Source organism: Meriones unguiculatus, chromosome 2 (assembly GCF_030254825.1).
Source record: "Meriones unguiculatus strain TT.TT164.6M chromosome 2, Bangor_MerUng_6.1, whole genome shotgun sequence".
NCBI classification, from domain to species: domain Eukaryota; kingdom Metazoa; phylum Chordata; class Mammalia; order Rodentia; family Muridae; genus Meriones; species Meriones unguiculatus.
The window spans coordinates 179,580,348-179,592,402 of NC_083350.1; the positions used below are offsets into that span (position 1 = coordinate 179,580,348).

General features: G+C 38.2%; 1 protein-coding gene across 1 annotated transcript in view; it reads right to left on the bottom strand.

Moving 5' to 3' along the window:
• Wdr49 (WD repeat domain 49) overlaps positions 1 to 12,055 on the bottom strand; it is a 166,757-nt gene that overhangs the window by 72,987 nt on the left and 81,715 nt on the right. The window contains exon 9 of the mRNA XM_060376946.1: positions 4,734 to 4,898. Within this exon, the coding sequence (XP_060232929.1) occupies positions 4,734 to 4,898 (165 nt within the window). The remainder of the gene's footprint in view (positions 1 to 4,733; positions 4,899 to 12,055) is intronic.

The window sequence follows — 12,055 nt, forward strand, 5'->3', positions numbered from 1 at the left end:
GAGGATCAGAGAAGGAATCAGACCATGCCATGGGTTAGTGTGGGAAAGGAGAACGTGGCCAGATCAGCATGGGTGGAGGAACATCAATAAGTATTTTGGGACCCTGGATGGAAGGTAGCTCAAGATTGGGGCTGAGGGTAAAGTGAGTTCAGAGAGTTAATATCTGCAGTGCTCCAGGTAAAGGCTATTTTATAAAATTTTAAAAAATGCTAAATTAAGTAGTTTTGGTGAAAATCTAAGCCTCCAGATTATGGTATAATTAGCTAAAATCTCAGCATTCAAATTAAGATATATATAGCATATATATAATATAAGATTAAGATTAATTAGTTAAGAATAATAAATTAATTAAGACATATATCATATACATATATTGCTCCTGTGACACTAAAATTTTTGGAAAATCTAGAATAAATAAGAGTGACATATTAATGGATGATTGGTGACTGGAAACCTTTATACAGATTTAAGGTAGGAGCTGATTACAAGACAAACCAAGAAATTAGAGAGTTGACAATGAGAGTCCTCCAACTTCTGTGAAAGAGAAATTGAAAGTGTAGTTACTCATCTGTGGCTAGAGATGCAATTAGCCATGCTCAAGCAATGAAGGATTAATAATAAAACCAAAGAAACAGGATTACATAGTTTTTAAGATGAGCCTGGAAGGTGTACTCTTCCCCAGCAAAAGGAAGACATGGGAACCCCATGCCCCTGCCCATAACTCCTTCAGACTTTTCCAACTGGCAATTTATCTGTCCCATCTTAAATATTTTAAATAAATGGGTAAATATAATGAAGTGTTTCATGAGTTCTCTGAGGTGCTCTTGCAAATTGAAGTAGCACAATTTGGGACCATATGAACCTTCATTTAAAAACGCATGGATTAGGGGCACAGGTCACAGTCTGTCCTTAAAACTGTCATCCCAATTGTAAAGCAGTCAACTGGGACTGAGCTCTCAGTATGAAATTCTAACCTAATTGCTGTGTAGATAGTTTAGAAACTGAATTGAGAACACCTAATTGGTACCTGTTGGAAAATCCACCACACGATTGCTTCTGTGGGGGAAAAAAAGTCCATAATTTTTTAATGACCACCAGTGTGCCATTGAATTGAATATTTTAGGATCTGTTGATATCTTGGTTATTTGTTTGTCCTTCCTTATAATATAGAAACTTTACTTCTCAAGGATGACTAAAAGATTGACTGTCTGATTCAGGACCTGAAACATATTTATTCCCTGCTGAATCTTCTGTCTTTTGCTAATTAAACTTCCTGGGGACACAGGTTGCCATGCCCATTCTTAAAGAGTGGTTCTGCTCTCTTTACTCAGGCAATGAGATATTGACAGGGCCAATACATACACTACCACGTGGTCACTGGCAATCAGAACAAAGCCCTAAGATGAAACATTTTTGACAAATATCATGCAGAGGTTGAGTTGGCACTGTGTATCAGAATTAAAATCAGTACATTATTTGACTTCAAAGTTCAACATCTGAAAACATGTATCACAGATACAGTCATTCTGTGAGAAGCAGCATGTTTTTAGGCATACCCTGTAACACTGTTTATAAACCCTAAAATTTTGAATCAAATTAATCCTTATTAGCAGGAGACCTAAGTTGTATCATATGATATAACCACCAGGAGATGCATCATGCTGCAGGCATCGTTCAGTATTTAAAGCATATGCTTATAATGTGCATGGTCCTTGTTGCATATTCAGTAACACCTTCTATTATGCAAAAAGAGATGCATTCTCTGCATATTTCTAGACTCATTTAAAACTCTAACAGTTATGGAACCTTTCTTTGACTAAGTTGCTTCAACTGCTTAAGCTGTAGTGTCCTCAGTTGTAAAATATAGATTTGACCTTGTGTTGTGTGTGTGTGTATGTGTGTGTGTGTGTGCGCGCGCATGTGTGTGTGGTAAAGATGTTGTAGAAATTAGTGAGCATCATTATTTATGTAGAATATTCAGACAAAATATTCAGAGAACCGTGAAACTGTAGACCAACATGTACAGTGGTCTGTTATCTGGTATCAAAAAGCTCTTCTATGCTAGAAATATGGTCTAGAAACCAGCAACACTGCTATGCTCAGGGGAGCAGCTGGGTACAGAGAGTCTGTGTAGACATTACTTCAAAGATTAATTAGCTTTCAGAACCTTCAAAACTCTGATAAATGGAACATAATGTATATTCTTTGATCACACAGCTTCTGATCTGATATCTTAAATTATAAATGGGGTTGCAAACTATCACTCATTTTTATTTCCTCACAAAATATGCTCAAAGAAGTTGAATCTTTATTTATGTATCTAATACAAACATTACTAGACTTCAGATTATGTTGTGTGACTGTTATTAAAATATAAAATATTTTAAAATACATCTTAAATTCAGTAATTATGCTTCTAAATATATTTCCAGATTTATTTTAGTATGAAGTTATGTGTATATTGTCTCTGAGTGTACATGTGAACATGTGTATGGATACCCATGGAGGCCGGAGAGGATTCCCTGGAGCTAGACTTTCAAACCATTGTGAACTGTACAATATGAGTAATGGAATTGAGCTCAGGTTTTCTGAAAGGTTTGCTGTTGCCCCATCTCCTCGTCCACTAGAAAATGAAATAGTGACTTCTACAATGTGCACGCTTCTTCAGAGAATCCAGGGTTGTCTAAATTCTTCATCCTTGTTACATTGCTTTTCTCTAAACATGACTCTTACTCTGCTGAACTAACAAGATTCCTTGAAGAAATATGATACCCACCAGGGTATCAAAACAGATGCTGAGACTCATAACCAAACTTTGGGCAGAGTTCAGGGAATCTTATGAAAGAAGTGGGAGATAGAAAGATCTGGAGAGGACAGGAGCTCCACAAGGAGAGCAACGGAACCAAAATCTAGGCACAGGGGTCTTTTCTGAGACTGATACTCCAACCAAGGACCATGCATGGAGATAACTTAGCCCCCTGCACAGATGTAGCCCATGGCAGCTCAGTCTCCAAGTGGATGGCCTAGCAAGAGGAACAGGAACTGTCTCTGACATGAACTCAGTGGCTGGCTCTTTCATCACCTCACCCTGAGTGGGGAGCAGCCTTAGCAGGTCACATAGGAGGACAATGCAACCAGTCCTGATGAGATCTGATAAGCTAAGGTCAGAGGGAAGGGTAGGAGGACCTCCCCTATCAGTAGACTTGGGGAAGTGCATGGGAGGAGTTGAGGGAGAGAGAGTGGCATAAGGAGGAGATGAGGGAGGGGGCTACAGCTGAGATACAAAGTGAATAAACTGTAATTAATAAAAAATAAATTAATTAAAAAAAGAAACAAAAAAAATACTGAAAAGATCTGTCCATCCCAAGTTCAATGCAGTGTTTATCATGGATCATTTTGCAATATCTACAAGGTCTGCCTTACCCTAGACTCTGTAACCAGTTCCTTCTACATAAGGGGTAGGTGGCCCTTAATCCCTTGCTTTATTTTTGCCTGTTTCACACTCAAGGAGTGGGTAAAGAGGCTCTGCCTGATTCCTTTTGCCTGGCTAACACTGCACTTTCAGCTGTTACTCTTTTATTTCATCTCATCTGTTTGGGCCAGTGCGACCAGAGACTTTCACCCATTGTACCAGACCTCTTATGTACAGTGTTTTGTTTTTTTTTTCCTACACCAAAGTCTCCAGTTCATGTGTCATTGATGTAGCCTTGCATAGCCAATGTTCTACTGACATCCAAAGATTTTCATGTGGAATCCACACTAGCTCCCTTCACATGCTGATGTAGCAGCCAAGGCTTTCACTGACCTTTCGCAGCTAGTTTTGGATAGTGTCTCTACATATCCAGGAAGCTTCCTGTGACTCCTCTACACTATGACCGAATGCATTATGCACCCCATGCTGGTGGTCCACTCATGATCTGTCACGGGAGGTAGTCTAGCATCTTTTGGTCCCCTGCTATGACAGGTTTGAAGATCATGTAAAGTTTATTCAAGAAACTACTTTCTGTTACTTCACAGTGTCACCAGCCATCTCCAGTTAAAGACTACCACAGCTCTTGGGACAGAGCTGAGAAGTGTCACTGCTAGTTATAATTTCTAGTGGATGTAACGGCTTTACATGAAGATAGGATCATGATGGAAAGGAATGTACCTCCCTCCTCACAGAAGAAATAAATGGTAGTAATAAAGAAAGAGAACTTAAAGAAATAAGGTACTTTTGGTTTAGGATGGAAAAGAAATATGAGTATGATTATAGTTTTATTATCCCAGCTCACTATTTTCATATGACAAAATGCAAGTTATTAAATATGTTTACTTTTAAGCATTCTTTTTTTTTTTTTTGAAAAAAAATTACTGCCATTTAAAAACCTTTATTTTGTTGCCTAGCCCTCATTTCATAAATCTATTTAAAAAAAAACTAGAGATGTTTGTTGAGGTATGAAAGCATATGAAAATTATTCAGGCTTCTTATCCTCCAAAGTAATCACACACTAGAAAAGGCATTCTGAAATAAGTATGGATAACCGTGTCTTTTTACAAATAATTTATTCAGAAAAATCATTTATTCATCATCCTAATAGCTTCATTATTAGCTGGTTTATTTAGCTCTCATCTGGTCTTGTCTTTCTTCCTGCTAAGCCAGAAAGGCAAAAGCAAGCAGTTTTAACTGTGCCTCCACACACACCCTTAGCGCCTCCTGAGATCTGGGCAGAAAAAGCTTCATTTGGTCATACCTTTACAGTCCCATCTGTGCTGCCAGTCAAAAGCCGGGTCTTATTTGCATCCAAGGTCATGGTGCTGATCTCTGCATTGCCATGGCAACCATCAAACTGTTTGATTTTCTGCCCAGTTTCTATCATCCAGAAGGACACAGTAGACCCCACATCAGAGCTGATTACCTAGGAGAAAATAACATAGTGGATAAATTAAATATAGTTTCTGGATCAACCATTTTCATTTCAATAAACATACCTAGAGTGCACTTTCACTGAGACTCCCCAACATCATCCACAACAGTTAATGATGTTGTGTAATGTGTTTTCTTTTGTTTGTTAAGCGGATAAAATTTCAATTTCTAGGTCAGAGCTGAAGTAATGAAGTCATGATCCTCTTTATCAGTGCAGATAGGAGACTGTTTCCTTCCCTCCCACCCTATTAAGCTGAGTCTCTAGAGGCCATCTTGGCAAAACTTCAATGTCAATAAAGTTGTAAATCTTTCACTTTTAGTTAAGAAGGACAAACCTCTTAGTTATGGTACTGTGACACTATTTACTAAACAAAATTAGACTTTTTATTTGTGATCTACTTCCAAATAGCATTAAAGAAACACTTCCAGCCACTATGGGAAATAGTTAATTTCAACAATTTACTAGAACTGTTGCTTTTTTATACCATTAGTACTTTTCTTGCCTTTGCTCAGTGACATGTGTGTGTGTGTGTATGTACTTCTGTGTGTGTGTGTTTTACAATTATTAGTTTGTCTCTAAAATCAAAGAACATAGGTTAAATATAAATAAACACACTTCAAGAGGAAAGCAACAAAACAAATGCTAAGAGGAACAAGACTAAATATGACAAAAAAGAGAAAATGAGGGTTTGATAGAGGCAAGTCAACTGCTTCCTTCCTCTCTAGCATTTTTAGTTAAAACCACTCTGCCAGTGACTGTCTCTAGCCTGATCTTATGAAGGCATCCTTTCAATTTAAGTTTTCTCATCTGAGATAATTCTAGCTAGTGTTGAGTTGATATAATGCTAGGACACAGTCATTGCAAACATGATCTCACAGAGTCTGTGACGGTCTGGACACATTGTTCACAAGACTGGGTCTATAAATAGTCAATTATGGATGAAGGAAAATGTCACATGGGCTCCAACCTCTTCCTCATAAACTATTGGCAACTGATAAGTTCTGAAAGAGCAGGAGTGATTGTCTTCAGTTGTGTACCCAACCGTGTGATCTAGTAGAAATTTCCAAACTTGTAGTAACACAGACAATTCCAGTTAAAATGAGTGAGACACAAAGCAAACCAAAAAGACATGAATGTAACAAGGGAATGGACAATAGAGTATATGACAGGAATATAATAGAGACAAAAGTGTGTGGCAATAAGAGTAGTCAGTGTATTAATTATATAAATGTATTAAGTTGTCAAAGAAAAAAGTCATGAATAAAAACATGAGAAAAAGTCATTGTTATTAAAAAAGAGAGTGAATACTGCTACAAAGGCTTTTGTAGAGAAATTTTAATTCATAATATGGCTGTTTTGGCAAAGGATCAATCCAAGATCTTCTAGGTCTGTGTGATCCAGCTGGAATACAAACACACCTTTAATCTAAGAGACAGAGGCAAACAGACCTGAGTTCAAGGCCAGCCTGGTAGAAAGCAAGTTTCAGGTAGAGAAAAGCTTAGATCCAAGAATGGTGGTATACACCTTTAAGCCCAAACAATGATAGTAAGGTTAGTTTGTAAAATGAAACACCCATGTTTGAAAATGATGTCTAATTGAGTGGAAGAAAAAGAAATGAATGAATCAGTGAAAGGTTTGAAAGAATAGGATATGACCAACTCTCAGGAGAAGAGGAAAGAAAGGGAAGCTACTAAATGAGCAATGGAGAGAGAGGGAGAGAGAGGCGGTTTTACCTGGACAGTAATAGAGAGACAAGTTGGAGAGAAAGACCTCGGTAAAGACCAAATGAGGCAGATAATGAGAAGGAGGTAGGAAATTAGAACAGATTGCTGGAGTTTGTTGGAGGCCAAGCAGAGCAATTCCTTTAGCTGAGAGAGAAACCAGATTGAATAAACTGAGAGAGGAGTTTGAGCCAGAACAGCTGAGTTGAACCAGCCAACCCCGAGTTCAGAAAGAACAGGAAAGGGTGAACTGATTAAGCAGTAAGTCTCAGAGGCTGAAAGCATTCTAGGCCTAGATTAAATGGTATAGAAGCTAGAAGCTTGCAGGATTCAGCCTACATTAGCAGACAGAGGCAGTAATCTTCCAAAATAACAATTGAAACAAGTGAATAAAAGTTCCTTTTACAGGCTTTTGTTTGTAAAGGAACTTTGAACAGAAGAACAGCCATTAAAGTAGGGCTGCAAGAAGACCACATGGAGCCTACTAGAATCATCCATGTAAGAGTGTCTTGGCAAATGCTTTTTCAGCATCTAGGGAGATTATCATGTGGTTTTTTTCTTTCAGTTTGTTAATATGGTGGATCACATTGATGGATTTCCGTATACTGAACCACCCCTGCATACCTGGGATGAAGCCTACTTGGTCATAGTGGATAATATCTTTGATGTGTTCTTGGATTTGGTTTGCAAGTATTTTGTTAAGTATTTTTGCATCAATGTTCATAAGGGAGATTGGCCTGAAATTCTCTTTCTTTGTTGAGTCTTTGTGAGGTTTAGGTACCAAGGTGACCGTGGCTTCATAGACTGAGTTTGGTAATGTTCCTTCTGTTTCTATTTTGTGGAATAGTTTGAAAAGAATTGGAGTTAGCTCTTCTTTGAAGGTCTGGTAGAATTCTGCGCTGAAGCCATCAGGTCCTAGGCGTTTTTTGGATGGGAGACTTTTGATGACCGCTTCTATTTCTTTGGGGGATATAGGACTATTGAATTGATTTACCTGGTCCTGATTCAGCTTTGGTAAGTCAAATTGATCAAGAAAATTGTCCATTTCATTTAGATTTTCAAATTTTGTGGCATATAGACTTTTGAAGTAAGTCCTGATGATTGTTTGGATTTCCTCAGTGTCTGTAGTTATGTCCCCCTTTTCATTTCTGATTTTGTTGATTTGGGTGGTGTCTCTCTGCTTTTAGTTAGCTTGGCTAAGGGTATATCAATCTTGTTGATTTTCTCAAAGAACCAGCTCTTGGTTTCATTGATTCTTTGAATTATTTTATTTGTTTCTAATTGATTGATTTCAGCCCTGAGTTTGATTATTTCCAGCCATCTACTCATTTTTGGTGTGTCTGCTTCTTCTATTTCTAGGGTTTTTAAGTGGGCCATTAAGTTGCTTGAATGAGCTGTCTCGAATTTCTTCTTGAAGCCACTTAGTGCTATGAACTTTCCTCTTAGCACTGCTTTCATTGTGTCCCACAAGTTTGGGTATGTTGTGTCTTCATTTTCATTGAGTTCTAGGAAGACTTTAATTTCTTTCTTTACTTCTTCCCTGACCCAGCTGTCATTTAGTAACAAGTTGTTCGGTTTCCATGTGTGTGTAGGCTTTTTGCTATTTCTGTTCATGTTTAAAGTATTGGAGAGATCAGGGTTACAAGGCACATATCTAAACATAGTAAAGGCGATATACAGCAAGCCTATAGCCAACATCAAACTGAAAGGAGAGAAACTTAAAGCAATCCCACTAAAATCAGGGAAAAGACAAGGCTAACCACTCTCTCCATATCTCTTCAACATAGTTCTGGAAGTCCTTGCTAGAGCAATAAGACAGTTGAAGGAGATCAAGGGGATACTAATTGGAAAGGAAGAAGTCAAATCATCACTATTTGCAGGTGACATGATAGTATACATGAGTGACCCCAAAAACTCTACCAGGGAACTCCTACAGCTGATAAACACCTTCAGCAAAGTGGCCGGATACAAAATTAACTCAAAAAAAAATCAATAGGACTCCTGTATACAAAAGACAAAAGGGCTGAGAAAGAAATTAGAGAAACAACACCCTTCACAATAGCCACAAATGACATGAAGTACCTTGGTGTAACCCTAACCAAACAAGTCAAAGACTTGTATGAAAAAAATTTCAAGTCTCTGAAGAAAGAATTAGAAGAAGATATGAGAGGATGGAAAGATCTCCCATGCTCATGGCTTGGCAGGATTAACATAGTAAAAATGGCCATCTTACCAAAAGCAATCTACAGATTTAATGCAATTCCCATCAAATTGCCAACACAATTCTTTACAGATCTGGAAAGAAAAATTTTCAACTTCGTATGGAATATCAAGAAACCCAGAATTGCTAAAGCAATCCTCTACGATAAAAAATCTTCTGGAGCTATCTCCATCCCTGATCTCAAGCTGTACTATAAAGCAACAGTTATAAAAACTGCATGGTACTGGCATAGAAACAGAATGGTGGATCAATGGAACCGAACAGAAGACCCAGAAATAAACCCACACACTTATGGACACCTGATTTTTGACAAAGATGCCAAAACCATACAATGGAAAAAAAATAGCATCTTCAATAAATGGTGCTGGTCCAACTGGATGTCTATATGTAGAAAAATGAAAATAGATCCATACTTATCACCTTGCACAAAACTGAACTCCAAGTGGATCAAAGACCTCAACATAAAACCTGACACATTAAATCGGCTAGAAAAAAAAGTGGGACATACCCTAGAACTCATCAGTACAGGAGAAAACTTCCTGAACAGAACACCAACAGCACAGGCTCTAAGAGCAACAATCAATAAATGGGACCTCAGGAAATTGAAAAGCTTCTGTAAAGCAAAGGACACAGTCATCAAAACAAAGTGACTGCCTACAGATTGGGAAAGAATCATCACCAACCCTTTATCTCACAGAGGACTCATATCAAGTATATATAAAGAACTAAAGAAGCTGAAAAGCAGCAAACCAAGTAATCCACTAAAAAAATGGGGAACAGAGCTAAACAGAGAATTCTCTGTAGAGGAATATCAAATGGCAGAGAAGCATTTAAAGAAATGCTGAACCTCATTAGCCATTAGGGAAATGCAAATCAAAACAACCCTGAGATTTCACCTTATACCCATCAGAATGGCCAAGATCAAAAACTCAAGTGACAACACATGCTGGAGAGGTTGTGGAGAAAGAGGAACCCTTCTCCACTGCTGGTGGGAGTGTAAACTTGTACAACCACTCTGGAAATCAATCTGGCGCTTTCTCAGACAACTAGGAATAGCGCTTCCTCAAGATCCAGCCATACCACTCCTGGGCATATATCCAAAAGAGGCTCAAGTACACAAAAAGGACATTTGCTCAACCATGTTTGTAGCAGCTTTATTTGTAATAGCTAGAAGCTGGAAACAGCCCAGATGCCCCTCAACTGAAGAATGGATGCAGAAATTGTGGTACATCTATACAATGGAGTATTACTCAGCAAAGAAAAATAAGGAAATCATGAAATTTGCAGGTAAATGGTGGGACCTGGAAAGGATCATCCTAAGTGAGTTGTCCCAGAAGCAAAAAGACACACATGGTATATACTCACTCATATAAACATACAGCATAGAATAAACCCACTAAAATCTGTACATCTAAACATACTAAGCAAAGAGAGGACCCTAACTAAAATGTTCAATCCCCATCCTGAAAGGCAAAGAGGATGGACATCAGAAGATGAAGAAAACAGGAAACAACCTAGGAACCTGCTACAGAGGGCCTGACGGGCAGAGTGAATGGAATTTTATGTAAGAAGTGGGAAATAGTAAGAGCTGAAGAGGACAGGAACTCCACAAGGAGAGCAACAGAACAAGAAAATTTGAACACAGGGAACTTCCCAGAGACTCATACTCCAACCAAGGACTATTCATGGATATAACCTAGAACCCTGACAATACAGCCACTTCTGATGAGAACTGATAGACTAAGATCAGAAAGAAGGAGAGGAAGACCTCCCCTATCAGTGGACTTGGGGAGGAGCATGCATGCAGAAGGGGGGAGTGAGACTGGGAGGGGAGGAAGGAGGGGCTTATGGGGGATACAAAATGAATAAAGTGTAATTAATAAAAGTTAAATAAAAAATAGAGTGTCTTGGCTAATCAAGTCATCCCCAAAGTAGGAAAGAATGGTAGGCTGAACAAAGTGATAAGCAGTTGGTAATACTGATATCTCAAGAGAAACAGAAAAATCTGGTTCACGTCACTCTGTAGCCTCATTCTCTTCTCGGAAATTATAATTCTGATTAAATGATTCCTTTAATGACATAAAACATTATTCTTAAAGTAGTATGAAACTTCTAAGATGAATGAGTTGTATCTTTGATATAATGTGACATAATACTTTATCATCCCAAGTATATGACTATTTCCACTTGATTTTGGTTGATGACCCAGATAGTCCCGAAAATGTGCTCAAGTTTAACTGTTTCAAGTGTCTAAAGTTGGGAATGAAGGTCAATCATATTAATTAACCTCTGTAGGCATTACTTTGCAGAGATAATTACAACAACTAGCACAAACCTTGTTAAAATGCTTAAAGAAGCTAGTATTTGTAAATCTCTAACTATAACATACGGTATTGCTGCAAATAAGCTATATAAGTTATCTGTGTTACTCTTCTAAGCTTTATTTGTCTGGCCTATTATCGTGGTTCATTTATCTTTTATATTCAGATCAACTTGGGCAGAGTGCAGGGAATCATATGAAAGAAGGGGGAGATTGTAAGACCTGGAGAAGTCAGGAGTTCTACAAGGAGAGCAAAAGAACCAAAATATCTGGGCACAGTTTTGTTTTTGTTTTTTTTTTCTGCGACTGATACTCCAATCAAAGACCACTCATAGAGATTACTTAGAACCCCTGAACAGATGTAGCCCATGGCAGCTCAATCACCAGGTGGGTTCCCTAGTAATGGGAACAGAGACTGTCTCTGACATGAAATCAGTGGCTGGCTCTTTGATCACCTCCCCCTGAGTAGGGAGCAGCTTTGCCAGGCCACAGAGAAGGACAATTCGGCCAGTCCCGATGAAACCTGATAAGTTAGAGTCAGATGGAAGGGGAGGAGGACCTCCCCTATCAGTGGACTTGGAGAGGGGCATGAGAGGAGATGAGGGAAGGAGGGTGGGATTGAGAGGGAATGAAGGAGGGGACTACAGCTGTGATAAAAAGTGAATAAACTGTAATTAATATATAAAAAATTTAATTAAAAAAGAAATTTCAAATTATGCCATGGCTATTAGTATCTTACAAAATTATTATTTATTTTATTTTTTCATGACTTTATTCATATATAAAGTATTTTCATAATATTCACCGCCTTACTCTGTTCTCCTCTCTTAGCCCCATTCCTCTCCTAACAAGCTCCTTTTTTTTTAAGCATCTTCCTCCTGTCATG